Source organism: Tamandua tetradactyla, chromosome 5 (assembly GCF_023851605.1).
Source record: "Tamandua tetradactyla isolate mTamTet1 chromosome 5, mTamTet1.pri, whole genome shotgun sequence".
NCBI classification, from domain to species: Eukaryota; Metazoa; Chordata; class Mammalia; order Pilosa; family Myrmecophagidae; genus Tamandua; species Tamandua tetradactyla.
In genome coordinates, this window is record NC_135331.1 from 182,320,800 (window position 1) to 182,346,475 (window position 25,676).

At 33.3% G+C, this 25,676-nt stretch overlaps 1 protein-coding gene and 1 pseudogene across 5 annotated transcripts in view; one reads left to right on the forward strand and one right to left on the reverse strand.

The window, feature by feature from the left end:
- The window catches only part of TBC1D32 (TBC1 domain family member 32), a 325,899-nt gene that overhangs the window by 249,375 nt on the left and 50,848 nt on the right, over positions 1-25,676 (reverse strand). For 2 of the 5 annotated variants that reach the window (XM_077162779.1, XM_077162775.1), the window contains 9 exons: positions 24,637-24,762; positions 20,726-20,804; positions 20,492-20,595; positions 20,341-20,402; positions 19,190-19,334; positions 16,682-16,741; positions 7,875-7,965; positions 6,056-6,196; positions 3,280-3,372 (listed from right to left, as the gene is read on the reverse strand). In XM_077162779.1, the coding sequence (XP_077018894.1) occupies positions 3,280-3,372; positions 6,056-6,196; positions 7,875-7,965; positions 16,682-16,741; positions 19,190-19,334; positions 20,341-20,402; positions 20,492-20,595; positions 20,726-20,804; positions 24,637-24,762 (901 nt within the window). The remainder of the gene's footprint in view (positions 1-3,279; positions 3,373-6,055; positions 6,197-7,874; positions 7,966-16,681; positions 16,742-19,189; positions 19,335-20,340; positions 20,403-20,491; positions 20,596-20,725; positions 20,805-24,636; positions 24,763-25,676) is intronic. The other 3 variants (XM_077162778.1, XM_077162776.1, XM_077162777.1) reach the window with 2 other exon arrangements.
- On the forward strand, positions 1,134-2,784 carry LOC143682489 (ubiquitin carboxyl-terminal hydrolase 16 pseudogene; annotated as a pseudogene).

Consider the following 25,676-nt stretch of genomic DNA (forward strand, 5'->3'; position numbering starts at 1 on the left):
TAATATGTGCAGAATGTTAACTAGGGTGAACTTAAACATTTAGAAATAGACAGAAGTGACAATATCATGTTATTGTGAAAATAATTAACGATACTGAATTGTGTGTGAGTGTGGGGGAAAGGGGAAGTTTAGAGTCATGTATGTCACCAGAAGGAAAGTTGGAGATTAAAACATAGAATGTTTAACATAGTGTATTCTGTGGTGGACAATGTCCATGACTAACTGTACAAATAAAAAACAAATAAAAAAATTCTTTCATGAATAAGAGCAGGTGTACAACACCATTAGAAAAAGTTAATAATAGAGGAGCACACAGGTAAAATACGTACCTATTGCAAACTATGGGCTATAGTTAGCAGTATTATTTTAATACTCTTTCATCAACAGTAACAAATGTACCATACCAATAAGGGTCAATAATATGGGGGGATAAGAAGTATGGGAAGATTAGAGTTTTCTTTTTTTTTTTTTTTTTCTGAAGTAATGAAAATGTTATAAATTTGATCATGGGGCTGTATACACAACTATGTGAGGATACTGTGAACCTGTGACTTTATACCTCAGATGGTTTCTATGCTGTGTGAATATATCTAAGTGAAATTGCATTAAAAACAAAAAAAAAGAAACATAATATACTGCAGAAGTATATGGTAAGAGGATGTAACCTAGTAGTTTATATAAGAAAAAAACTGTAAAGGCAGAAAAAAGTTTGAGAACCACCATTAGGATTAGTTGACTATTATTAAATGCATTGATGATATCTAATAATTTATGGATGTATTATAGCATAAAAATATGATCCTAATTACTTTCTTCTTTGATTTACTTGAAATCCTCTTAGAATTAGTACCAACATTTCTAGGGTAGCTACCAGTTTTAGAAGACAGTGATCCTACAGATCATAGAAACGTTTTGGTATTAAGTGCTTTACTTTAGAAACTTCTATTGATATTCAAAAGGAAAGATGTGTTTTTCAGAGTCACTCTGGCTTTGAACTCAGTCACTCTCTAATTGTCACTGAGCAGAGGATGGAGCTAGACTCCCAGCCCACAGTCCCATCAGGGGATGCAGTCATGGGTGCTGTCGCCATGGATTATTATTTTGTGTCATTAAGTAGTCCATGAAGTGTCAACATGGGAAAGAAATGGACAAAGGGAAAAACTGTTCCAATTGATGATTCTTCTGAATCTTCAGAGTCTATGGATTGAAGCAAGGTAATTTGAAAAAGGCTTCAGTGAACATGGAATGGAATACTTGCCAAAAATTGTTAAGACTGGCAATAAAGCAAAAGATAAATCTGAAGAGGAAATGGAAGAAAACCCTTCAGTTTGGCTATATCTTAAATGTGCTCATCAGGGCTGTGGCAGAAATTCTACAGCCACAGAAGCAGCATGCCTTGAAGCATTACCTGACACCAAGATCTGAACCTCACTGTCTGGTTCTGATTTTGGACAACTAGAGTGTGTGACAGGTGTTACATGTGCGATGATGAGGGTACAATATTGTAGTTCAAATTAATTGAGGCAGGTGTTTGATTATATTAGAAAACAAGCTGGCTTTATAACTCCAAAACAAGCAAAAAACAATGGGAACATTGACTTAAAAATAAATATGATAGGGCGGTAAGATGGTGGCTCAGCGGCAGAATTCTCACCTGCCATGCCGGAGCCCATTTCCCAGTGCCTGTCCATGTAAAAAAGAGAATATGATGGTAAAATGTCACTTAAAGAAGAAGTGAATAGTACATCCAACCATATCTCACAGAAGGAAGTTATGCATGAAGAATATTTTGTCAGTCAAAAAGATCTGAATGGCAAAGAAAAAATGGTAGAAAGTACAACTGACAAAAATCCACAGAGGAAATAGATGTGAAAAATGTCAACATGGACAAAGATCTGGAGAATCTGGCATTGTCCCCCATTGAACTTACTAGAAATTTAAATGGTGTGAAGGAAAAAAATGATGGAGGAGTAGACATTTCCAGTAGTTTTAAAAAACCTTAATTTGAGTGCTGTTCTTCAATCTGAGGAAATAAATATAGAGATTCTGAATGACAGTCATACTCCTGGGACAAAGATCTATGAAAATGAAGATCCAGAAACTGCTTTCTGTACTCTTGCAAACAGGGAAGTTTTCAATAGTGAGAAGTGTCCAAATCAACACTGTTTATATCAATTCACCCATAATGAGAAACTTCGAGATGCAAATAAACCGCTTTGTGAATTACGTACACGGAGACAATATAACAGACCAAAGGCAAACATGAAAGTGAAAGGAAACATGTTTACACCAATGCCAAAAAGTAGATGTTAATTTCTCTTGACTCCCCAATTCTTATTCTTCACTCAGAGAGATTTCAGCAGGTTGATTTTAACCTACGTGAAGTCAAGCGCATAAAGTTTCCGGAAATCTTAGATTTGCCTCCTTTTTTAACCCTTAAATGTAAGAATGTCATTGAAGAAGATACAAGGATGCGCTATTCCTTATATAGAGTTGTTGAACTCAGTGGTACTATGAGGTCAGGGCACTATACTGCCTATGCCAAGGCCAGAGCTGCAGTAAGCTCTCTAATCTTTTTCTTCACAGTGATATTCCACAAGAGTTTGAAATGGAATCAAATAAAGAGCAGTGCTTTCACATTAACGATACAAACGTACATCTACATCTAAAGTTCTAAACTCACAAATGTACCTCCTATTTTATTAAAGAATACTGCAACAATTTCAAAAAGTGCTTTCTGGAAACACATTTATGGCTTTTATAATGACTATAACAATAATTTAAAAAGTGAAAACTTAAAAAAAATAAGATGTAAAAGCTGTCTTTTAGATGACCATTTTAAAATATTTCTGTAAGCCCATCAATAGCCATAAGACTGGCAGGCATTTTACTAAAAACAAGAAGACCTAAAGCTTGAAGTTTTAGATGGTCAGCCGAAATAAATAAACTTGTCAAAAAATAGCATAAAAAGAACTTATTACTATCAAACTTCCCTTAAAATATTTTTTGAAAACATGCTGATCTTAATAAAGAACAATATTAAAATTCTCAGTGAAATTAATTCTAAATAAAAAGACAGTAGATTAGGAATGTCTTAAAATATCAATGAACAAAATTAAATTGTATGGCTTACTTTCAAGACCAATGTAATTTTTTGAGTAACACTGCATCTTAATGAAGCCTATTTGCTAAACTAGGAAAGTTACTCAAAACATCTAGACAACAGAATACTTAAATATTTTTAGATGTTTTCTACTTCTCTACTTAAAATAGAATTACCTGAACGTGCAGCTGATGTCATCTTTGGGCAACGTGGTGAATAATAGATAAATTGGGTAAACAGAACCAGCAGATCTGTAAGGGATACTGAATCTTTAAAAGGGAAAAGGAAAAAAAAAATTAGTCCATAACATTATAACACAGAAAAACTTAACTGAACTTCCATCCATTTATATTATTAAGTTTTCTTAGAGACTGTCATGCAATTAGGAAGAAGGAAGCAGTAATTCAAGATAGAAGCCTCCAGAAGAATAAGACATGTTATGTTAAAAGATAGCAAGGCAAGTAAGTACTTGTTATGTGCTAACAATCACACTGAACCAATCAACTGATATAATCCCATCATAAGAAATCTATGAATCTTAACAGATCTGTTTGAGTTATTCAATTAAGAGCAGTAAAATTCAGTTTAATGCATCTATCCAGATGTACTTCAAGTCTATCTCAAAAATATAATAATGATAGGGACTGGCAAACTTCTTCTGTAAAGAAACAATTAGTAAATATTTTAAGCTTTGTGGCTAATTGGGCTCTGTCACAAGTATTCAACTCTGCTACTATAGCACAAAAGTAACCATAGGTAATACATAAGTAATACCTATTATCTACACTTATAAGCAAATGCTTGTAAATGTTTTCCAATAAAATATTATGTCCACTGAACTTTGAATTTCCTATATTTTTCATGTAACAAAATATGATTCTTCTTTTAATCTTAAGAATTCAAAAATGTAAAACTTCTTAGCTCAGAGACTGTATGAAATAGATAGCCAAAATTGGCCAACAGTGTATAGTTTACCAATCCCTGCTATGTAAGCTTTTAAAAATTAAAAGATCCTGGTGAAAGCATTTGTGATACACATTGATCTATTCTAACAAATAGGTTATACCTCTCAAAACTGAGTTTTGAGGTGATGTGATATTTGGTAGACTGAAATGTAATGCTAAATATCAATATAAAATGCTAAACTATAATGATCAACAAAATTTAAGTTGACTATCTGTAATAACGTCACAAGTATACATTAAGTATTCTATTTCTGTAAAGCTCAGCATGATACTATAAAATGACAGCTCTTTTATTGAAAGTCAGTTCTGTACTGAGCATCCCATATGCCTAGAATATACTGTGGGAAATACAAGAGAAGTGCACAAAAGTTTATTTTCTCAAAAAGTTCACAATCAACCTAACTGGAAGAAAAAGATTTCGGCAGGTAAAACAATTAGGAAACAGAATAAAAGATTACTTAAAATGAAGACACTTTGTAGCACGGGTTGGCAAACAATAAGGCCCATGTGGCCTTATTCAATAAGGATGGCAAGGATTCACAAGCAAGGATGGTTTTTACATTTTGAAAGATGTATAAAATAAAAGATCATCTCCAGATTTGATGATTCACTAGGAGGACCCACAGGATTCAGCATGTAGTCATACTCATAGCTATAATTTATTTCAGCAAAAAAATACAAGAAAAATCAGTAAAGAAAAAGGCACATGGGGTAAATGAAGTCTGGAGGAAACCAGGTACAACTTTGCAAGAGTCACTGAAGTCATACTATGATGAGTTTTATTCCTCCAGTATCAAGTTATGACAACGGGTGTGAAATGTTGTCAACCAAGGAAGCTCATTAGAGACTCAGTGTCCATGGTTTTTATAGAGGGCTGCTCGCACGAGCACACTTCTGCCTAGTCATACTAAAATTCCAGGCTCCCAGAAGAAAAGCAGGTATTCAGCACAAACCACATTAGTTGTACAAACAGTTTAGGCATATTTAGTCACACTTATCAGATCTTTGGTTGGCAGCAGCACACCTGAAGTTCAATTCCTAGATGCCAGCCAAAGCCAACCTTGCAAGCCAGCCCTTCTAAGGAGAGTGATCTCGGGCCTGCTATGTTAACTGTTTCTTGCCTACACAAACAAAAAGAAAATGCAGAGAAGAATATGCAACAGAAAATGTAAGTGGGCCACAAAGCAAAAAGTATTTACTATCTGGCTCTTCACAGAAACAGTATGCCAACTGCTACCTATACAAGATTCCTGGTATAGGTTTAAGAGAGATAAAGGAGACAGCAGCATTAGCTGAAGTTTGATGGAGAAAGATTTTAAAATGTGACTTAGGGTAGTAATATAGTAATATGTCATTTGGTACATAATTTTATAGTTTATAAAACATTTTTCTCAAACCTCATTCCTGTGATCATCAAAAAATTCCATGAGTCCAGGACGATATCACTACTTCCTTTTTACAGATAAAGAAACTGAAAGAAAGGTTAAACAATGTACTCAAAAAAATCACAGCTAGTTTATAGGGAAACCAGAAATTAAGTGAGATCTTCTAGTTCTGAATCCAGAGCAAGATAAAGTATGTCTATGATTTTGAAAGGCAGAGAAAAATAAGGAAAACATTAAAGGCTAGAGATAAAGGGGGAAAAAACTATACACATAGGAAAAAGCAAAGACCAAAAATCAAGAAAAAAAATTAATTCAAGGTGTATAGGCATCAATAAACTAAAATAGATATAGCTCTAGAAGACAGCATACCAAATTCCCAAATTTCAATAATCCATAGAAATTGGATGATTGAACTGAATTATATATTTACACTCCATGCAAACATGTCCCACATCACAGTTCTTTTAAATTTTTTTTAAATTATACATATGCTAATTTTCTACTTAGCTCACAGAAAAATATATACATGGTATGCCTATACAACTTGTATACAATAACAATCTTCTTAAGTGAACATATTCATTTTGCTTAATTGCACTGACCTTTTCTATTCTTCAGCTTTATAGGAAATAGCTTTCTGCCTTGTGTGTAGATCAATAACCTTCCTAACAGGCACAGTGAGTGAATGAAATAAATATATTGCAATTCTCGTCCTGAGTAGCAGAAAGTTTTCTGTTTGTTCCCTTAAAAGTGAAGCAAATGAAAGCATTTATTTTAATATCATATTTCACTGTACCTGTCTTTACTTCCTTCTGAACACTAAACAAGGTAGCAATTCTATAATGGAGATGCTGTTGGTGCAAATAAAAAATATGTATCTGTTTATTTCCTTAGTATTCTTCTTACAGTTTCCTAAGATCTTTTTTATTATTAGCTAAGTTGTGGTTTTACAGAACAATCATGCACAAAATGCAGGATTCCCATACCCTCCTATTTTTTCACATCTTGCATTGGTGTGGGACATTTGTTACAATTAGTGAAAGCACATTTTTATTAATTGTACTAACTATAATACATACTTTAATTGAGGGTTCAATGTTTGTGTAGTGCAGTTTTGTGGAATTTTATTTTTTATTTTTTATTCTATTGCCATGTATAAACCCAACATTTCCCCTTTTTACCATATTTGGGTACATATTTCAGCTCTGTTAATTACTTTCACAATGTTGTACTACCATCACCACTATTCATTACCAAAATATTCTATCATTCCAAACAGGAAGTCTGTACATTTTAAGCCTTAATCTTCTATACCTAAATGTCAGAAGGAAACCAGTTATAAAACTTGGAAAACCTCAGAAAAGAATAATATGGATAAAGTGGCCAGGATAAAATAAACACCATAATATTGTTAGAATTATCATCTGTCATCATCAAAAATAACTTCAAGAGTAAACTGGAAGAGTGAGAAAGTCAATAAAAAAATGTTAGCAACTTTAATTCTAACAAACAAAAGCCAATATTACTAAAGGTCATATTTATAACCATGCTTACAAAGGAAATTAGAAATTTAAAATACCGACACCTTACACCTTTGTTCCTTCATTGATCTGTACTTTAAAGATCTGCTGAACACTTACTATATACAAAACTATGATTATTTGCTTGTGTCAAACACCCATAAGAAAAATGAAACTGGGCTTCCAATTTAGAGCATGGCAAAGAGCCGATATGACCAGAGCATGGAAAGGGCAAGTAGGAGAAACATGAGGCTAAGGAGGATAGAAGAAAGTCAAATCGCAGAGAACTTAGCCATAAAAGGAATGTGAAATTTATTATACAGACAACTGGGTGCATATTTAAGGGTTTCAAGCTAGAAAATAACATAACACTATCAAAAATGAACGGTAGAAAACTTACTGATGGCAACTTACAAGGTGGATAGTAGAAGGGCAAGATTTTAAATAATAAGAATCATTAAGAAAAATATACAAAAGCACTTATAAAAGAATGGAGAAGGGGAGATATTTTTTTTTAAGTATTTAAGAAAATGGAATCAATATGCCTTAGCCAAGGATTACATGTAGACGGTAAAAGAATGAGAGAAGATGAAAAAATTCCTCCTACTAACTTGAATGCTTGAGTACTTTGTGAATTTTTATTCTACTTGAGGAATTCTCAAGAAAAAACAGGTCTAGAAGGAAGAGAATTAGCAATTTCAGTCCTCGATATTCTCAGATTGAAGTGCCCATGTAGCATTCAGATGGAGACACTAAGTAAGCATATGAGTACATGGGTCTGGTATTCAGGAATGGGATACGGAAAAATTTCAGCCTTAAATAAGAGTTATTACTAACTACTTTTATTAATAAAATTGACCATTTTTTATTTAAAGTATATATTAGAGAAAATGTCACTTACCACAATGCTGTGAATGTCCCAAATTTTCATCAGCTTTCATGTTTTCACAGAGTTCAAAGTACTGAACACACTGCTGAACTGCTGTAGTTATCTGGTAAGATAAAAATTTAATTCCAAAAATTTGAAGCCTACAAGTCTAAGTATTAAAAGAAATGTCAAGGCCATAAAAATGATTTGGTAAAATATTGAAGAAAAAAATATTCAGAATAGTACCTTTCACGCCTCTGAAACTATCTCCCCAATTATATTTTAACTATATCATAATTCTGGGGAGCACTATGAAAATATCTGTGGATAAACAAATAAAATATTGATGCAATGTTGGTGTCAATGGACAGAAATAGACATATATTTTGCATTTCATGGTGAGAGATGCAAAAACTCTGTGACCATCACTTTAAAATCTTTCTTTTGTCAATATCTTCAGTTCTTTTACTTTGTCATTTTTTCTTCCCACCCATCCAACAAAATCTCAATTGGATAAAGGATTCATTTCTATCTCAGGTATCATATCGGCTATTAGCTGATAAATAAGAATTAATAATTCATCAACTAGTCATAGTAAAAAAAAAAAAAAAGACCTCCAATCCCTACTGTAGCCAGTGATTCACCTAAATGTCTCTACTTAGCTCCTTCTCCCATTCCCTACACCAGTGATTTCAAACATTCTCCTCTTCCGTCAGCACCTACCTACTCCTCATAGACGCCCTCTCACTCTAACTTCTAAATAAAACAGAAGCCGTCAGCGAGATTAGGACTGATGATTGTTAGATTTGGTAACAAGAAGTCTGTAAGCGATCTTGAAAAGAACAGGTTCAATGGAGTTGAAAGGAAAAAAGTCACTATAATGAATCAAGGAGTATATAAAAACTGAAGAAGTAAAGGCAGCTAGTATAATTTTAATTTTCAGGAAGGTTGGCTCTGAAAAAAGAAAATAATAAACCCACAGCTGGTACAGGAGTCTTAGAATCAAGACTGAGTTTTCTTTGGGGTTAGAAGGATATGGTAATGTTTAAATGTTATTGAGGGAAACTAGCAGAGAGGAAAACTTTGACATAAAGAAGAGAAAGGGGATGACTGATAGATTACTAGACCCAAGAGACAGCAGTGGCTAGGACTCAGACCACAAATGGAGGGAAGATTTACATAGGAGAGAATGAAGGTTGTGTGGATGGTGGCAAGTCCATAATTGCTGTTATCAGGGAAATGATGGATTGCCCCATCTCATTGATTTTTATGGCCTCAGTTAAGTGTACAGAAGAGGTGACATAATAGATCTGAGACTGATACACTTAGGCAAGTGAGATTGTAAGTTGATCCTTGGCTGGCATCTGGGAATCTGAATTTCAGATGGGGTCCCATCATTCCCAGAACTATGCCTAAACTGTCTGTACAAAAAACGTATTTTATGCTGAACACCTCTTTTCTTTCTGAAGTATGGAATTTTGGTATGTGCTAGGTAGAGGGTACCTATGTGATCAGTCTTTCAATAAAAACCTGGGCACTGAGTCCCCTAATTATCTTCCCTGGTTGACATTTCACAGGTATAGTCACAATTCCATGCCAGAGGAACTAAGCACATCTGTGACTTCACTGGAAACGGACCCTTGGAAACTGACAACTGGTTTCCTCCATCCTCCATCCCATACACCTTTTCCCTTTGCTGATTTTGCTTTATACCCTTTCATGGTAATAAATCAAGTTTTATTACTATATGCTGAATCCTCCTAGCAAATCACTGAACCTGGGGGTGATCTTGGGGACACCTTCCCACATCTATTGTCTTTTTTAAATCTAACTTAAGAGTTCCAGGTGCATAATATGAAACTGCCTCCTGTGTACCTCAAACTCAACATGACCAAATCTAAAATCATTATCTTTTCTAACAGATGTATTCTTCTTCCTATGTCACTCATCTCAGTGAATGTCATTTGGATTTTCTCAGACCTACCCCCACCCATTCAAAGAACCAAGTCCTTTAAATACTACATTCTAAATATTATACTCCTGAGTCCATCTATTTCCATGCTCACTGTCATAGCCTTGATCCATGCTTCCATCATCTTTGCTTGTATTACTGCATAGCCTCTTAGCCATCTTTTAGCTTCAACACTTATCCCCAACCCTACTCAATACCTTCAACTCATTCTCCGAACTTTCTAAAACCCTTCTATAATCACATTACTTCAGTATTTAAAACCCATCAATTGTTCCCTATAGCCTTCAGAATTAAAGTCCCATCTCCTAAATACGACACACAACATGCAAAAATTCTCAGTGACCTGACATCCATTTGTCTTACACTTCTTGTTCTGCAGATGCACAACTAACCACACACACACATATACACATATATACCTGCACACATCTACCCATGTAAAACAGGTTCACTAAAAGCCAATTCAACGTGTGATCAATTAGTCCAATAAAAAATTCTCTCTCTCTCACACACACACTTCACTGAATTTCTCATCGATCTATGGACTTACAGCAACCAAACATCTATTTGAGTATGTTTCACATTTACAACAAATTCAACACTGTTATATGCAAAAAGAAGGGACTTAAGAAGCTTCCCCTTAAATAGAACTTTTATATTTTTATGGACTTTATGTCCTACCCCTGCTCCAAGCACAAATGAAATAAAGTGAAGTTAACTAACAGACTAATTAAAGGTATCAAAAAACTTTCCAAAGAGCACCATTCACTAGATAATATTAACTTACAGGGAACTGATTTTCAAGGAATGTTTCTAATCCCAATTCATTCTTCTCTTGTCAATTTACATTCAGTCATATAAAATATTTGAAGCTTCCAAATGGACTATGTTTTTTAGTCTATACACCTTTAAGCATCCTATTCAATTGCCTTTAAAATTCTCCTGCTATTACTCTAACCATACCTCTTCCATTTTTATGAATAACACCTACTCATTAGTAACAAAAAAAAAAATTCCCCATGCTCCTAAAAGAGTAACTGTCCTACAGATGGTAACAAATAAGCATCAAAATTGAATTTAAAATATTTAGCAAATCATGACAAATATACATAACCATGGTGCCAAATATCCAACAGAATAAATGTAAAACACTTAAATCAACATCTATCAACTCAACTCCATGGAGGTACTTATGAAAGCCAACCAATCACAGAAGTCCCTTGCTTCTAAACGTCAGCCAGCAACAACAGGAAAGCTTTAGTAAACATGCGTCCAAAAACCAGTCAGTAAGCAACCATCTCACCAGAGTTGCCACTCTTCTACAGATGACGTGAACTTACCCTAACCTCTGGAAGCCTATCCACCCCTGATTTCAAACTTTCCCCAAAATCCTTTGAGACCAGCAATTTGCTTTGTCTGGCATAAGTAAGCAATAAAATCACCTTTACACATTTTTTTTCCAAATAATGAATAACAGTCTCATACCTTGACAATTCTGGAGCTTCCACAAAGAAGTTCCGTTCTATGCTCATTCTATGTCCGGGACACAAAGTGTGTTCACAAGGTCCTCCTTGAGCCCCAAACTCTAATTCTTCAGACCTGCCACAAACTAGGTCTGTTTCAACAATGATCTGAGCTCTAATGTGTTTCATGGAGCAGTCTCATTGCTGAATTTATTTTGTGGTCCTAAGAATTGTACTGAAATAGGACTTTGCACAAGGCAACCTTTTGTTTCAGAGGAGCACCATTTGGTAAATATTTTTGCTATTATCCTGTTTATTCTATTCTTCCGACACTTGTTTTGCTTTTGTTGTCTATTTGTACAAAGTTTTATTTTCTGTGTTTTGTTTTGGCGTATCTTGCATCTCTTGAATATGTAAATAAGTATTCCATAGGGGATGGAAGGAGGCATAGCACAAGAATTCTTTAAACAATCAAACCTATTCAAGCCAGCCCTGAGGATTACTGGTTACCAGCAAGGTAATCTTGCGAAGGCAACTGGTCAAACTGCCTTGGGGCCCCTACCAAAATTTCATTAGCACATATGCTAAAAAATAAATAAATAGTAATTTTTTTAAATTAATTTAAAAGAAGGACACCCACTGACTTACCAATTTATGAAAAAAGGGAGTCAATGATTATCATGTCACTGAATCACACAGCCTCTACCAAGGCTCTGGCTGGTCAAGGAATCAGAGACACCATTCATAAACATATACTTTTGACTAAAGTGTAGTGGTCTCTTTCATGTTTGCCATGAGTAAGTCTAAGTCTAAGCTGCAAACAACTCCTGACAGGATTTGTGCTTCCTGGAAGAAATGTCATTCAAAATCCTAATTCTTGCATATACCTTGATACCTTGACAACTAGCAAAAACAACAAAAATTAATTTGAAATAACTTACCATTATGGAGAACTTTTGACATGACAAAATTAATAAACAATACACTCAAGAGAACTCTGAAGAAACAAGAAATAAGAAAAGCAAACAACAGTGGGCACCTTCTTTAACTGATAACTCAAAACAGTTGTCTCTAAAACAATCTCTCTCAAAGACTCTTTAATTCACTTCTACTGAAACTTTCAAAAATCCATTGTCCTTGCATCTTCCTATCTTTATGCAGCTTTATTGGCACCACCCCTTCTTTTCACTGTACTTCTCCAGCTTCGTAAATTTGCTACCTTTTCCTTGGAAAAGACAACAATCACAGGAAAGGAAAAATCACATTACCTAATACTTCCTCTAAATTGGAGGACCAGAAAGCAGATCTGCAGCAGGTGAATTCAAACACTAGTCTACAGAGTCAAGTTGAGGGCTATAAGTAATGGTTTTCCTTAACCTCAGAAAGACAGACAAAATGCACTGCAAAATTCAAGATTTTATTTGATAGTGTAAATCTGTACCAGTCAGTTCACTTCACTGTTACTCTCTAAAGTGGGGGAAAAAAATGGTTAAAAACAGCTCAGTGGGGGAAAAAAAGAGAGAGAAAATTTAAATAACCTACTTGTCAAGAAATTTTTAAAAATGGTTTTGAGTAAGCAAGAAAAATAGGAAATCTACAACATAAGCCTTTTCAGAGGCCATCCCCATATGAGTAGATTGGACAAAGATTCAAAATTGTAAATAAACTAAAGATGAAGCAACAGATTTTAAACACAGACCTCCAAAGGCTTTTAAGCAATATTTTGGGTTGGACTAAGGCAAACTATAAGGAATCACTTGTGTAAAAGGGGTGAGGGATCTGAAATAGAGGACTTAGGGAAAAAAAGGAAAATAAAGAATAGGAAATTGCTAACTCATAAAATCTCCATCATTAATCTGAATATTTTTCAAAGGGCCTTAGAAAGTAACACATTAGAAATAAAAGCATACTTATGGTCTTCCAGAAAAGATGACTGGCCTCCAAATAAAAAAGAAGACTAAAAGGTCCAAGGTTCTCTAAGTTTTAAGAACCCATAATTAAGGACAACTGTAGATATCGCAAGCATTGGGGTCACTGGAAGAGTCACTGTCCCCTATTTTCTAAGAAACAGAAAGACGATTGTCCAATGATGTTGCTCCAAGCGAGTCAGGCAACAACACACCACCCTACCTATAAATTCCCAAGAAGAACTTTCTATAATTATAAATGACAAAATGAACAATATAGCTTTCATATGGAAACTGATGCCGCTATGCCTACCATTAACCTCATTAGCCTAGAATGTCAGATCACTAAGAGTAAAATTTTTCAATTGTCTAATAAACAAAGAGGGAAGACAAATTGACTGGTAATGGGACAAAAAGAAAAAAGTAAGTCAAAAGAGAAAAAAGGTAATGGTTTTCTCTTACACTAAAAAATGTTCCATTGTATCAGAAGATGAGTAAAAGTGATAAAAGGCAAATTTGAGGGAGTCTAGTAAATTATAAAAGTTTGAGAGGAAATTAACTTTATTTGCCATGGCTTACTATTTTACTAGATTACTAGATTACTAATAATCTTAAATCCTTTCTTATTAACTGATTTGTAACTGTTACTTCAGGACCAATTTTAAGAATATTCCTTCCTTCTCTGTGAGGAAAAAAAAAAAGACAAATTTAAAAGGCAGGGATCCACTTTGCAAACAGAATTGCCAGATAAAATGTACTGCCATAAGACTAGTTTTCCTCAAAAATATAAGTTCCCCCAAATCATCACCCACCTGATCTAGGCATTAAAATGTCTACACTACACATGATTCAAGAAATATCCAAAGACCTAGCTTTACTCCCATTATTCCCATTGGTAAATGACAGATAAACAGAGAATAGAAAAGAATCCATAAGAATACAGACTGACTTTTCCTATGTAATCACATACCTTTTTAATATATAATGGAATATTTGGCTATAGGCCATGTTCTAGAGGGTAGTAATTCAAAAATATGGCACATATTAAGGGCTTATCATAACCTAACCCTTGGTCCCCATAGACTTTGCAAATATAGCCTCAGCTAAATTGGTCAATACATTTTCAAATCTCATATAGGGTCATCTATACATATCATTGCACCAGATGCAGTTTTAATCTATAGGGCTAACTGAAAATACAAAATATTTTTGCAATTGATTATGAAAAATTATTTTTTCCTTCCAATACTCCATCTACCAGTGTAATACTCTCAATCCAACAACTCCATTACCCTTACTAAGTAATAAAATCTCAACTGTGTTTCTGAAGTTCAAGAAATGTTTTTGCTCAGAACAGATGTTTTGAACACTCCCATCCCCTATCTTGACTTAATGGGTCTTATCTTAAAACTGAAAATGGATGGTACCAAGTTGGTATTGAAATAACTATTCCAGAGACCGAGGTTTTTACAGAATACAATCCTTTACCAGACGTTAGACTGGCTCAAGTGGCTAAACATGTGGCCATTTCTAGGTCACAATGTCAATGTCATTGTTAAAAATAAAAAGTTAAATATATATACTGATAGCCAAAACACTTTAAAACTAGCTCATGACTTTTCAACATAATGGAAACAAAGAGGTTTCTTAACTTCCTCAGATATCTCTATAAAAAATTAACAGCATGTACATAATTGATACCTTCATGCTACCCAAAGAAACTGCTGTCCTGATGGTAAGGGAGACAGACCAGCCTGCACTGTCAAATACAGTAGACACTAACCACTTATGGCTATCTAAGTTTAAATTAATCAGAATTAAATAAAGTTAAAAATTCAGCCTCTCAGTTACACTAGTAACATTTCAAATCCTAATAGGAACATCAAATGCTAATAGGCTAGTGTTTATCTTATTGGATAATGCAAATATTTCATCACTGCAGAAGGTCTATTGGCCAGCACTGTTGAAAAGCTAGAAGAAATGATTTAGCACATAATCATGCTGAACAGGCAACTCTAAAATCCAAGGAGTAGTTCAAAATTTCCACCAAAACATAAAATTTCATCCTCAAGTCTGAAAAGAAACAATGGGAACAAATGGTTCTTGCATTCATTTTTCCCAGTGTTTCTTTTCAAAAGTGGCACCACATTTATTTTAAATTTTTTTTCCATAAATAAGTTTAATAAATTCTATAAATTTAGGACATTGAGGTTCATGTAAAGCATTCTGAAGAAAATAAGATTTAAGATGAAATCTCTAGTTTGATCAATATGCACATGAGATAAACTAATAAAACATTAAGTGATTTGTAATTAAAAAAAAACTATTTGCAAGGCTAAAATTGATTATGGTATAGTTCACTTTTCAAAAAGAAACAAATTTTAAGTGTTATATTTGAAATACTTATACCTGGTGCTTCTGATATAGCAACAGTGAGTTACTACCTGAACATCAACTACAGGGAAAAAAAATCATCCAGTACTTTGATTTTCCCCTTTCTCTACTCTAGCAAGATCATGTGTCAAGTCTATGACACATGAAAGCAAAAACAAAGTATTTAGAATGGAAATGGGAGAGAAACAAGATGTAAAAAGACTATTTCAATTCAGCTTCTCTAAAGATTTTTAAACTCTTCTTACCTATACAAATAAGTTCACAACCTATTATTCAATATTCCTATTATTCAATATTGCTGTTTTCTTCTCTTCAATCATCTCGATTCTCAAATACAAAACAATTTTTGTTCTCTTTCTTTCATTTTCTGTACTGTTACTCACCCAAAAGCTCACTATTTCAAGAGTCTTTCCCTATACCTGATTTTTAACCTCAAGATTTTATCTAACTACGTTAGATACTTACCATTTCAAAGTTATATTAACCCTACTTACCATTTCAAAGTTATATTAATATCACTTTCTAAATATTTTAATCAATTTTATGCATTTTCACATTTATTTCTTCGAATTACTGATTTATTTTCAATTCCTTTAAACTGTCTTATACATTTTCCCAATATTAATGAATACAAATAATATTGCTAATATGTTTTAAAGTATTGGTCTATATTTTTTGTAACTCAAACCAATTTTTACAAATGCAAAGGCATTTATCATTCTGAGTTTTTCATGCAACTTCCACTCAAAAACAGGTGTTTTTCGTGGAACTAACACCACGATTAACATCTGATCTGAATCAAATTGCATGATAACCTTTAAAAATATGGCTTCTCTCAAACCAGCCTACTATTTATAGGAGCCCAATTTACTATGTACATGTAACATATATATGTATATACATTAATTGTTATCCTGACTGCATTTTAAGTCTCTACTTTTATCCTTTTATGCTTCACAGCTGGTAGTTTAAATATCACATAATTAAGGATTGTTTCATCATCCAATTTTTATTATCATAGCACAACTTTGAATATTCAAGTTATTACATCATATATCTTTTAGTGATATTATCCCTCAACATAATACAGAAGTACAGACTTACCAGAGATTTATACTTCTTTTCAAGAAGTCTTAGTATTGCAATCCTGCTATAATGTGCATGCTAAAATTAGGGGAGAAAATGATATTTAATTTAATATTCAACTTATTCCATTCAAAATCCATTTTTCCTGCATCATTTCCAGTAACTACATCATTGATTACAAAATAAATTTCATTTGAAATGACTGTAATCAGCACCAAACAGGTTTTTCCGTGTGCATTAGACTAGGACCACAGCAATCACAAGAATGCAAATGATAGTAAAAATACTTGTGGATCATTTAATGATAAGCCAGTAGAAAAATATTCTATCTCTCAACTGTGTCCAATTTCCACACTAAGCTATTTTAAAACAACCATCAAAAAAGCATATTTGACTACCAGTGTATGACAGAGCCCAAAGGAAAGATACAGAAGTAGAAAAAACATAACAGCCCTTATAAGAGGAAAGACCGTGTATATGCAGAAATTTGCCAAGGTCTGAAATGCTCTGAAGGGATAGTATCCTAATCATTTCCTGCCTATTATATTTGAAAAATGCTTCAAAGTGCAAAAAAAAAAACTTGTGTAAATCTGTCCTTAGAAATGATCATGGATGGGATTAATATGCTTTTTGTGCATTCTACAAAGCTAGAAGAAAAAACAAACAAACAAACAAACAAAATATATATATATATATTGTTTAGCTGATTTATGTTAGATATCATTAGTGTTCAATGCAGTTTATTTTGCAATAAGATCAATTAAAACTATTAAGTAGAATAATTGCCAGTAAAAACCCAATCAGAATCGTGGGGGATGGAGTTTTTCAATTAATTAAATAGTGTTTTGGTTAATTGAGGATTAATCAGAATTCGGTATGTTTTAACACTTGCAGTTTAAAATATTTTCAAAAACTATCAGTCCCTTTTTCAATTTTAATAAGAGAAATAAAGTGAGCTACATTTAAACTATTTTTCATCTTGATGATGGTCATACCTTCAGAGCCATTTTTTTAGAAAAGAAATTCTCATAGTATGTCCCTTAGACCATGTTCAGCAAACTAAGGCCCTAGGGCTTACTCTGGACAGGGATTTGACTTGGTAAATACATTTTGTTTCAACAATCACACTGATTCATTTACAGACAATGGGAGAGCCAGATATCTGTGACAGAGACAGTACAGTCCACAAAGTCAAAAATGTTTACTATCTGGCCCTTCTCATAATAAGTTTGCTCACTCCTGCTTTAGATGCAGAAAGTTTGGGAGAACATAATGAGTTTACATTACTACTTGGAGAGCTGATTTTTAAATAATTTTCTTTAGTTGGTTTACTTATAACCTGCCTCATTCTCTTAAGAGTCAAATACTGGCAATAAAAACTCTAAGTGAAAAAAGTGAATTACAGTTAATAGAGTATGATTTCATTTTTATTAATAAAAAAAGAAAATCTAAACAGATAAACTAAAATATATGATAAACAGAATTACATAAACCAAAATTTTAATAATCATACCCCTGTATTATAGAATTATATTTAATTTTATTTGTGCTATTAAGAATTTTGCACATAGTTTTACAATAATGGTGAAATTTGATAATCATGAAATAAATTAATAAGAAAAAGCCAAGTATAAGATGCGAGGAACAAAGTTCAGGGTAAACTAATTCAATTAAATTCAGCAAACATCTATCAAGCACATCTATCAAACACACCTATATACGTGCTTGCAAAGGCCAAGCAGTGGACAGAATTGTGTTCTGGTTAACTGGGCATTTATTATATAGTTTAGGCAACAAAAGGCAAAAAGGCCCACAGCTAGACAATTCCCAAATTGAACTGAGCAGTAAATGAGCATGCCATATGCAAATCACGGCCCCAGCCCTTCCCACCCTCCCCCTGTAAAAAATGCCCTGTAGACAAAAAGAGAAAGACAGATGTCAGAACACAAGCCATCACAGCTGTGACTGCTGGACCCAGACCTCTCATATCAACAGTGAACAAGGGAAATAACAGCATAAAGTTCTTTCTACTCTTAATGTTAGTTTCAGTTCTGGGACAGTGGTAAACTCAATAGGAAACTGCCACCATTCAAGGATTAAACGCATTTCCCAAATTACAAGTTCAGGAGGAGGTAGATGAAGAGATATATGCACACTGTATCTGCTAAACTAGAGATAATGAATTCCTAAATTCTATCATATCTACTTATAAAATGCTTTTAAATTAAAGAAAATCAGGTTATGAATAGGTCATCAGCTTAATAGATTCAAATGAATTATCAATTAAAATTCTATCCTGGTTCTGCCACTTACTAGGTAAACCATCTTGAACAAGTTACCTAACCTCTCTATGCCTCACTTGCTGCATCTCAACACCACCTACCACATAAGTTGTTATAAAAATTAAATAACAGATGTAAAAGCAACTAGAATTCTCAGCACACAACAAAAAATAAATGTTAGCTATTTTTTAAAACAATATAGCAATGCACTGAAAGGTATAAAACATATTCTATTTTTCCTTACCATCCACTTTTTGAACCATACAGCTTTGGTATCAATTAATGCAAGAAAGTAGATCGGATCCAAAATCTTTTGTGGGACAAGGTGGCTTTGATCATGTTTAACTGATAACAATGACAAAGTACTGTCCACAATTTCCTCCATATATCTTAAAGTTTGAGAAAGAAGAAATGATTTTAGGAAAAAAAAAAAACAAAAATAACATATACAATACTGGTGATATAGTTTATATTTATGGAAGGATGAAGTGATATAATCTATCAAAACATTTTTATACTTAACTATGTGGCAGAATTGAGATTCATACATAATATTTTTGCTTTAAAAAACTATTGGACATATTTCTTTTCAGGTTTTGGTGTACTAGAGTAACTAGAGGGTAATACCTGAAACTGTTGAACTGTAATATAATAGCTTTGATTCTTGAAGATGACTGAATAACTATAGAGATTTTAAGTTGCGACCTTGTGATTATGAATACCTTGTGACTTACACTCCCTTTATCAGTATATGGAAAGAAGAGTAAGAAAAAAAAGACAAATAAAATAAATAATGGGGGGAGGGGGTTTATGGGATGTTTCAGTTGTTCTTTTGATTTTTTATTTTTACTTTTATTCTTTTTTAATTGGAGTGCAGAAAGGGTTCAAGAATCAATTGTGATGATGAATGCACAGCTATATGAAGATGCTGTGAATCACTGATGATATGGTATGTGAATAAAATTGAAAAAAGAAAACTATTGGGATTCATGCCTAAATTTTTTTGCTTTAAAAAAACTTTCTACTACGTCACTGTCTCTCCATATTTAAATTTCCTTCCTAGACTTACAGATGCCCTTACAATCTTACTAAAACTGTTGAAAAGAAAAAGTCTAAAGAACACTTAAGGAACTTGCCCAGGGTAGAAAAGACCAATAATGAAAACTCTTTAGGCTACCAAATCCTCTTTTTACCTTGCTGTAAAAATAGCATAAAAATGGTACTTGATTCACATAGCTAAGTACAAAACATGAAAAGCTAAGAAAGTAAGCTTTATTAATCCCTTCCCAACTACGTAAGTCAAATAAGATTGTTTCTACCTTGTCTGGGTCTCTGAAATGTATGTGAGGCAATAATATCCTATATTTTAAGTTGGTATAAATTAAGGAGACTTACTTCTCTGGGTGACGAATCCAGAAAGATGGAACCTCTTTCTGATATTCATTTAAAAGACGAACCTACAAAGAAGTGAACAATTTTCAAAGTATTAGAATTCTTAAATATAGTATTTAACTAAAAATAAAAGCATATTATATCAAATGGATACCTTTTTAAGTAAACGGATCATATTAGGATTAGCTGTATCTATACCAGTTGAAAGAGTAGGAATATGATTTTCTCTAGAAAGAAAGTATAACTCCAAATGCTTAGCTGAAAAAAAAGACAAAATATAACATAAGTAAACTATTATACTATTTACTGACATTTTCAGAAAAAAGTTATCTCCTATCCATACTTCTTAAGTACATATAAACATTTTAAAGTGATTTCATAAACATACCTAAGCTTATATAGATTTCCTTGGTCATGTGTAATGGTGAAAGAGTAAATGTCTGTGCATAGAATTTTAAGATCCGATCCTATGGAAATAAGCAGAAGATTTGCATCTAAGATTCTTACAAAAATATAAGAGTTAAAATAAATATTTTTGTACACTGAAAAACTCAGAAAATAAAACAAATGCTTAGAAAATAAATAATTCACAAAGCTGACAAGAATACATTTATAATTAAAAGGAACATTCTTGTGTTGGTGTACAAAAACGAAATGACCAAAAGTAATAGTAAATCAGCAGCAATACAATGTAAACTCTGGTAATAGTAGGTACTGACTATTAGAATGAAGGGAAGGGGAAAAGTGAAGCTTTCATAAAGGAAGTTACAATGTAAAGGTGTCAATAAATAACAGAACATGGTAGGCAGTACTAAATTTGAAAAGGATTCCTTTCCAAAAAAAAAGCATTGCTTTCCAAATCCAAGTTTGTTTGTTTTTAACATGGGCAAAGTTTCAGTAATTAGACATTTAGGTCTCCTTCACATAATTTTTTCCATTACTAAGAAAAAATATTACATAATTGTATACTTCGAAAATTCTACATTATTAAAATTTAATATATGAACTATCTCAAGGTAAATGAATTAAACGGGATAACAGATGTAGTTAGAATAGTGTCTGGCACTAGTAAGTAATTAAAAACTATGACTATTATTATTGTCATTGTCATTATACCAACTTTACCACTACAATGAGATTAATGCTAATAGTGAAATCCAACATTCCATTAAATAAAAACAAGATAAAATGTCCTCAAATCTTTGCATATGATATGGCATATATAATCAGTTAACAACCCTGCCTGTATCATAGGATAATAGGGCTATAAAAATGGTTCCTTAAGTGACTAAAGATGGCTTCTAATTATCGCTCGAGATTCCTACTGAACAAATGAATACTAAATACATTGGGGAGGCAATTTTTATGGTTAAGAATCCACCACACTTATCTACTATTAAAGGTCCTCAGTCCCATCTACTAGTCCTCTAGAGTAGGAAATGAAGAAATAAAGTGAAAAAGAATTTGGTCAAGTAAAAATTAGAAATGCAAAGAACACTATGACTTGTGTTCTAGTTTGCTAGCTGCCAGAACGCAACACAACAGAGACGGATTGGCTTTTAATAAAACGGGATTTATTTCATTAGTTCTTCAGAGGAAAGGCAGCTAACTTTCAACTGAGGTTCTTTCTTACGTAGGACAGCACAAGATGGTCTCTGCTGGCCTTCTCTTCAGGCCTCTGGGTTCCAACAACTTTCCCTAGGGTGATTTCTTTCTGCATCTCCAAAGGCCTGCGCTGAGCTGCAAGTGCCGAGATGAGATATGCTGAGCTGCTTCAGCTGTGCTACATTGAGCTCTCTCATTTAAGCACCAGTCAATTAAATCAAACATCATTCATTGCAGCATGCTCATCGCCTCCTAGCCAACTGCAGGTGTAATCAGCAACAGATGAGGTTCATATGCCATTGGTTCATGTCCACAGAAATAGATCTAAGCACATTCACCTGGCCAAGGTGACAACTGAATCTAACTACCACAGCTTGTTTTCTATTCCAAATGATTGGTTCCTTTACCATTTTCCCTGCATAATAACGTCTTCTAATTTTTTTTAATGTACATGTTGACATTACTCTTGCTAGCCATTATCTACAATGGCTAAATAAAGCAACTTATACTTACCTATTAGAATCAGTACTACATTTATAAAGATATCATATAATTTTAATAATAATAAAAAAAGTCTATCTAGCCAACATTCTATCTTTACTAAGAGAAAAAATATATAGGATAATCTACAGTTGACTGTCTTGTTTGAGAATGCTGAAAATGTTAAGGTGAAATCTTTTTCTCCCTCAAAGTTCTCAGATCAGGATTTTTCCAGAAGTCTGCAACACCCTCAGATGTTTGTAAGGTTGAAGTGCATTCAAATATTAGGTAAATACCTTTTCCCCCTTAGAAAAATCACAAATAATGGCTCCCAAGCCACTTCTATTTACCAGAATAATTATATTTCATTGTATAGTTTTAAATAGGCAAATACATTGAGATACCGTATATTTTTCTATAACTATTTGTTTGCTATCCATCTCCTTTACTACAATATAAATTCCATGAAGGTAAAGACACTGTCATATTCCCAGCATCTAACTAGGGCAGTACACATGATGAGTAATTAATAAATATTTGAATAAATGGCAAAACTGAACTCTTGTGCTAATGCCTTAAAAATATTCTGTACAAATCATCATATAAATTTTAAAGCCAAAATTTTCTTCACAATGTATCAATTATGAAGAACTAGATAAACACTTTTTAAAAATCGAATTTGTATTTAGGGAAGGCCACGGTGGCTCAGTGGCAGAGTTCTTGCCTGCCATGCCAGAGACCTGGGTTCAATTCCCAGTGCCTGCCCATGTGAAAAAAAAAATCCAACTTGTTTTTAAAATGTGAAGCTTGGATGTAGCTTCTATCTTTTTATTTATAACTTACAACACAGAATCTATCTATAGAAATACTGTACTTTTTAAGATAATCTTATTCTTATTTTAAATAAATGCTCCTGTAAAGTCATATGCAAAACAGTTTTTACAAAAATTAATCATATATTTCTGACTGCATAATTTAAAAATTTTATTTGCTTTATGATTCATTTCACATTATCTTCTAAATTCTTAGCTTTACAGCTTCTCTTTTTGAGTAATCTCTTAATAAACCAGAAAAATCCTTAACATAAAATTCTTACTTTTAAATCTTTTAAAATAAATCCTTCATCACCTTTATGTTCAAACATTCACAAATGTGCTGGTTTGGAAGGATCTACGTACCCTAAAAAAGTCATGTTTTAATCCTAATCCAATTCGGTAAAGGCAGCTGTTTCTCCTAATCCTTATTCAACACTACATGTTAGAAACTTTAATTAGATTATCTCCATGGAGATGTGACACAAGAGTCAGTGTTAAACTGGATAGGTAGAGATGTGCCTCGACTCATTCCAGGTGGGTCTTGATGACTTTACTGGAATTCTATAAAAGAGGAAACATTTTGGAGAAAGCAGGAGATTCTAAGAGAACAGAGAATGACACAGCCACGAGAAGCAGAGTCCACCAGCCAGCAATCTTTGGAGCTCAAGAAGGAAAATGCCTCCCAGGGAGCTTCATGGAGCAGGAGGCCTGGAGAGGAAGCTAGCAGATGATGCCGTGTTTGCCATGTGCCTTTCCAGATGAGAGAGAAATCCTGACCATGTTCACCATGTGCCTTTCCACTTCAGGGAGAAACCCCGAACTTCATCAGCCTTCTTGAATCAAGGTATCTTTCCCTGGATGCCTGAGATTGGACATTTTTATAAACTTGCTTTAATAGGGACATTTTCACGGCATTAGAACTATAAACTTGTAACTTAGTAAATGCCTCTCTTTAAAAGCAATTTCATTTCTGGTATACTGCATTCCAGCAGCTAGCAAACTAGAACAACATATTAGAATTATTTTTAAAACATTTCATTAGTATTTGTAAATATTTTTTAATTCAGAAATAATGATACAAACATTTGGGTTCCTTCTACATGATAAAACAAAGTACATAAGGTAAGAGGCTATTTTAATTTTGCAAGAAAGTATGATATTAACTATACTTTGAAACTAATCTTACTAAATTCCCCTACTCTCACAGGCCCCAGAGGAGGTCCTACAGATTCCTTCAAATTCCTTAATTCCTTTAAAGAAAATTTTGAATTCACAAGCTGAAACTGAAATCCCATAAACATGTGAGGTACTTTTAAAATAAAACTATTATATTCCATTTACTTCTAGAATTGTAGGAAAACAGAAATTACTTTTACTATTTCTATAACCATTTCCTTACACTAAACACAGGATCAGGATCTGCAAGGGACAATGTCAGTTTTTCACAGAGAGTGGTCCAATTTTCACAATTCAGCACATCAGATGGAGGAGCTGAACATAATGTTTGCAAGGCTTCATATCGCACCTATAATATATAATAGAAAATTTTTATTAATACTGAAATACTAGAAAAATACCTATTTTCCATTATAATTATTAACAAACTATGGAGAGGCAAAGTCTGGATAATTGTTTTAAAGAGCCTATGTATAAGAAATCAGAAGCTCTTTTATAAAATAACTCAAAAATTCATTTTTTAAACTAAATCTAACCACAGAAAAAAATAAGCTGCTGTTTTGCGTAAAACAGCCATTAAAACACAGTTTATTGAGAGATTCTAAGTCAGGTTTCTAAACAAAAAAGAAGGAAGGATGGTGGGCTAATCAGATTCACCAACGCAATATTTCCTAATGGCCTCATCCCACAGACTCCCTCACTCTCACAGGCCCCACAGGAGGTCCTATAGATTGAGGGGTTTAATTTTTAAACATTACATTTCAATTCCAGAACATATGAATAAATCTCACAAAACAATTAATTTGAACTTGTTTTTGCTGCTATACCATATTTTCTGACCTTCTAACCACAAAAGTAGAAAAGAAATCATTTAGCACTGTTATGCAAAATGAATTTCTGAATTTTCACAAAGCATACTTCCTAATCATTCTTCTCAGAATTCACTCAAAACATTATGACCCAAGAGACAGCAGTGGGGAATAACTGCACTTTGAATAAGAATCAAGTGAAGCTTTTCCCCAAATCACTCTCAAATAAGCATACTGATTCCACCTTGTTCCTCAAAATCTGATCATTTACCCGATGAAATAAATGAAGCCTTCTAATAAAAAGAGTGAGAAGTCAGACACAGGAGCTAAGACCTCAGGAAACTGGACCCAAACAACTGGGTATCAACTTTAGGTGAAAAAGAGACTATACATGCATTTGAAAATGTCTAGAATTCACATGAAAGGAGAGTTCTTACATACAAACTTTTTTTGT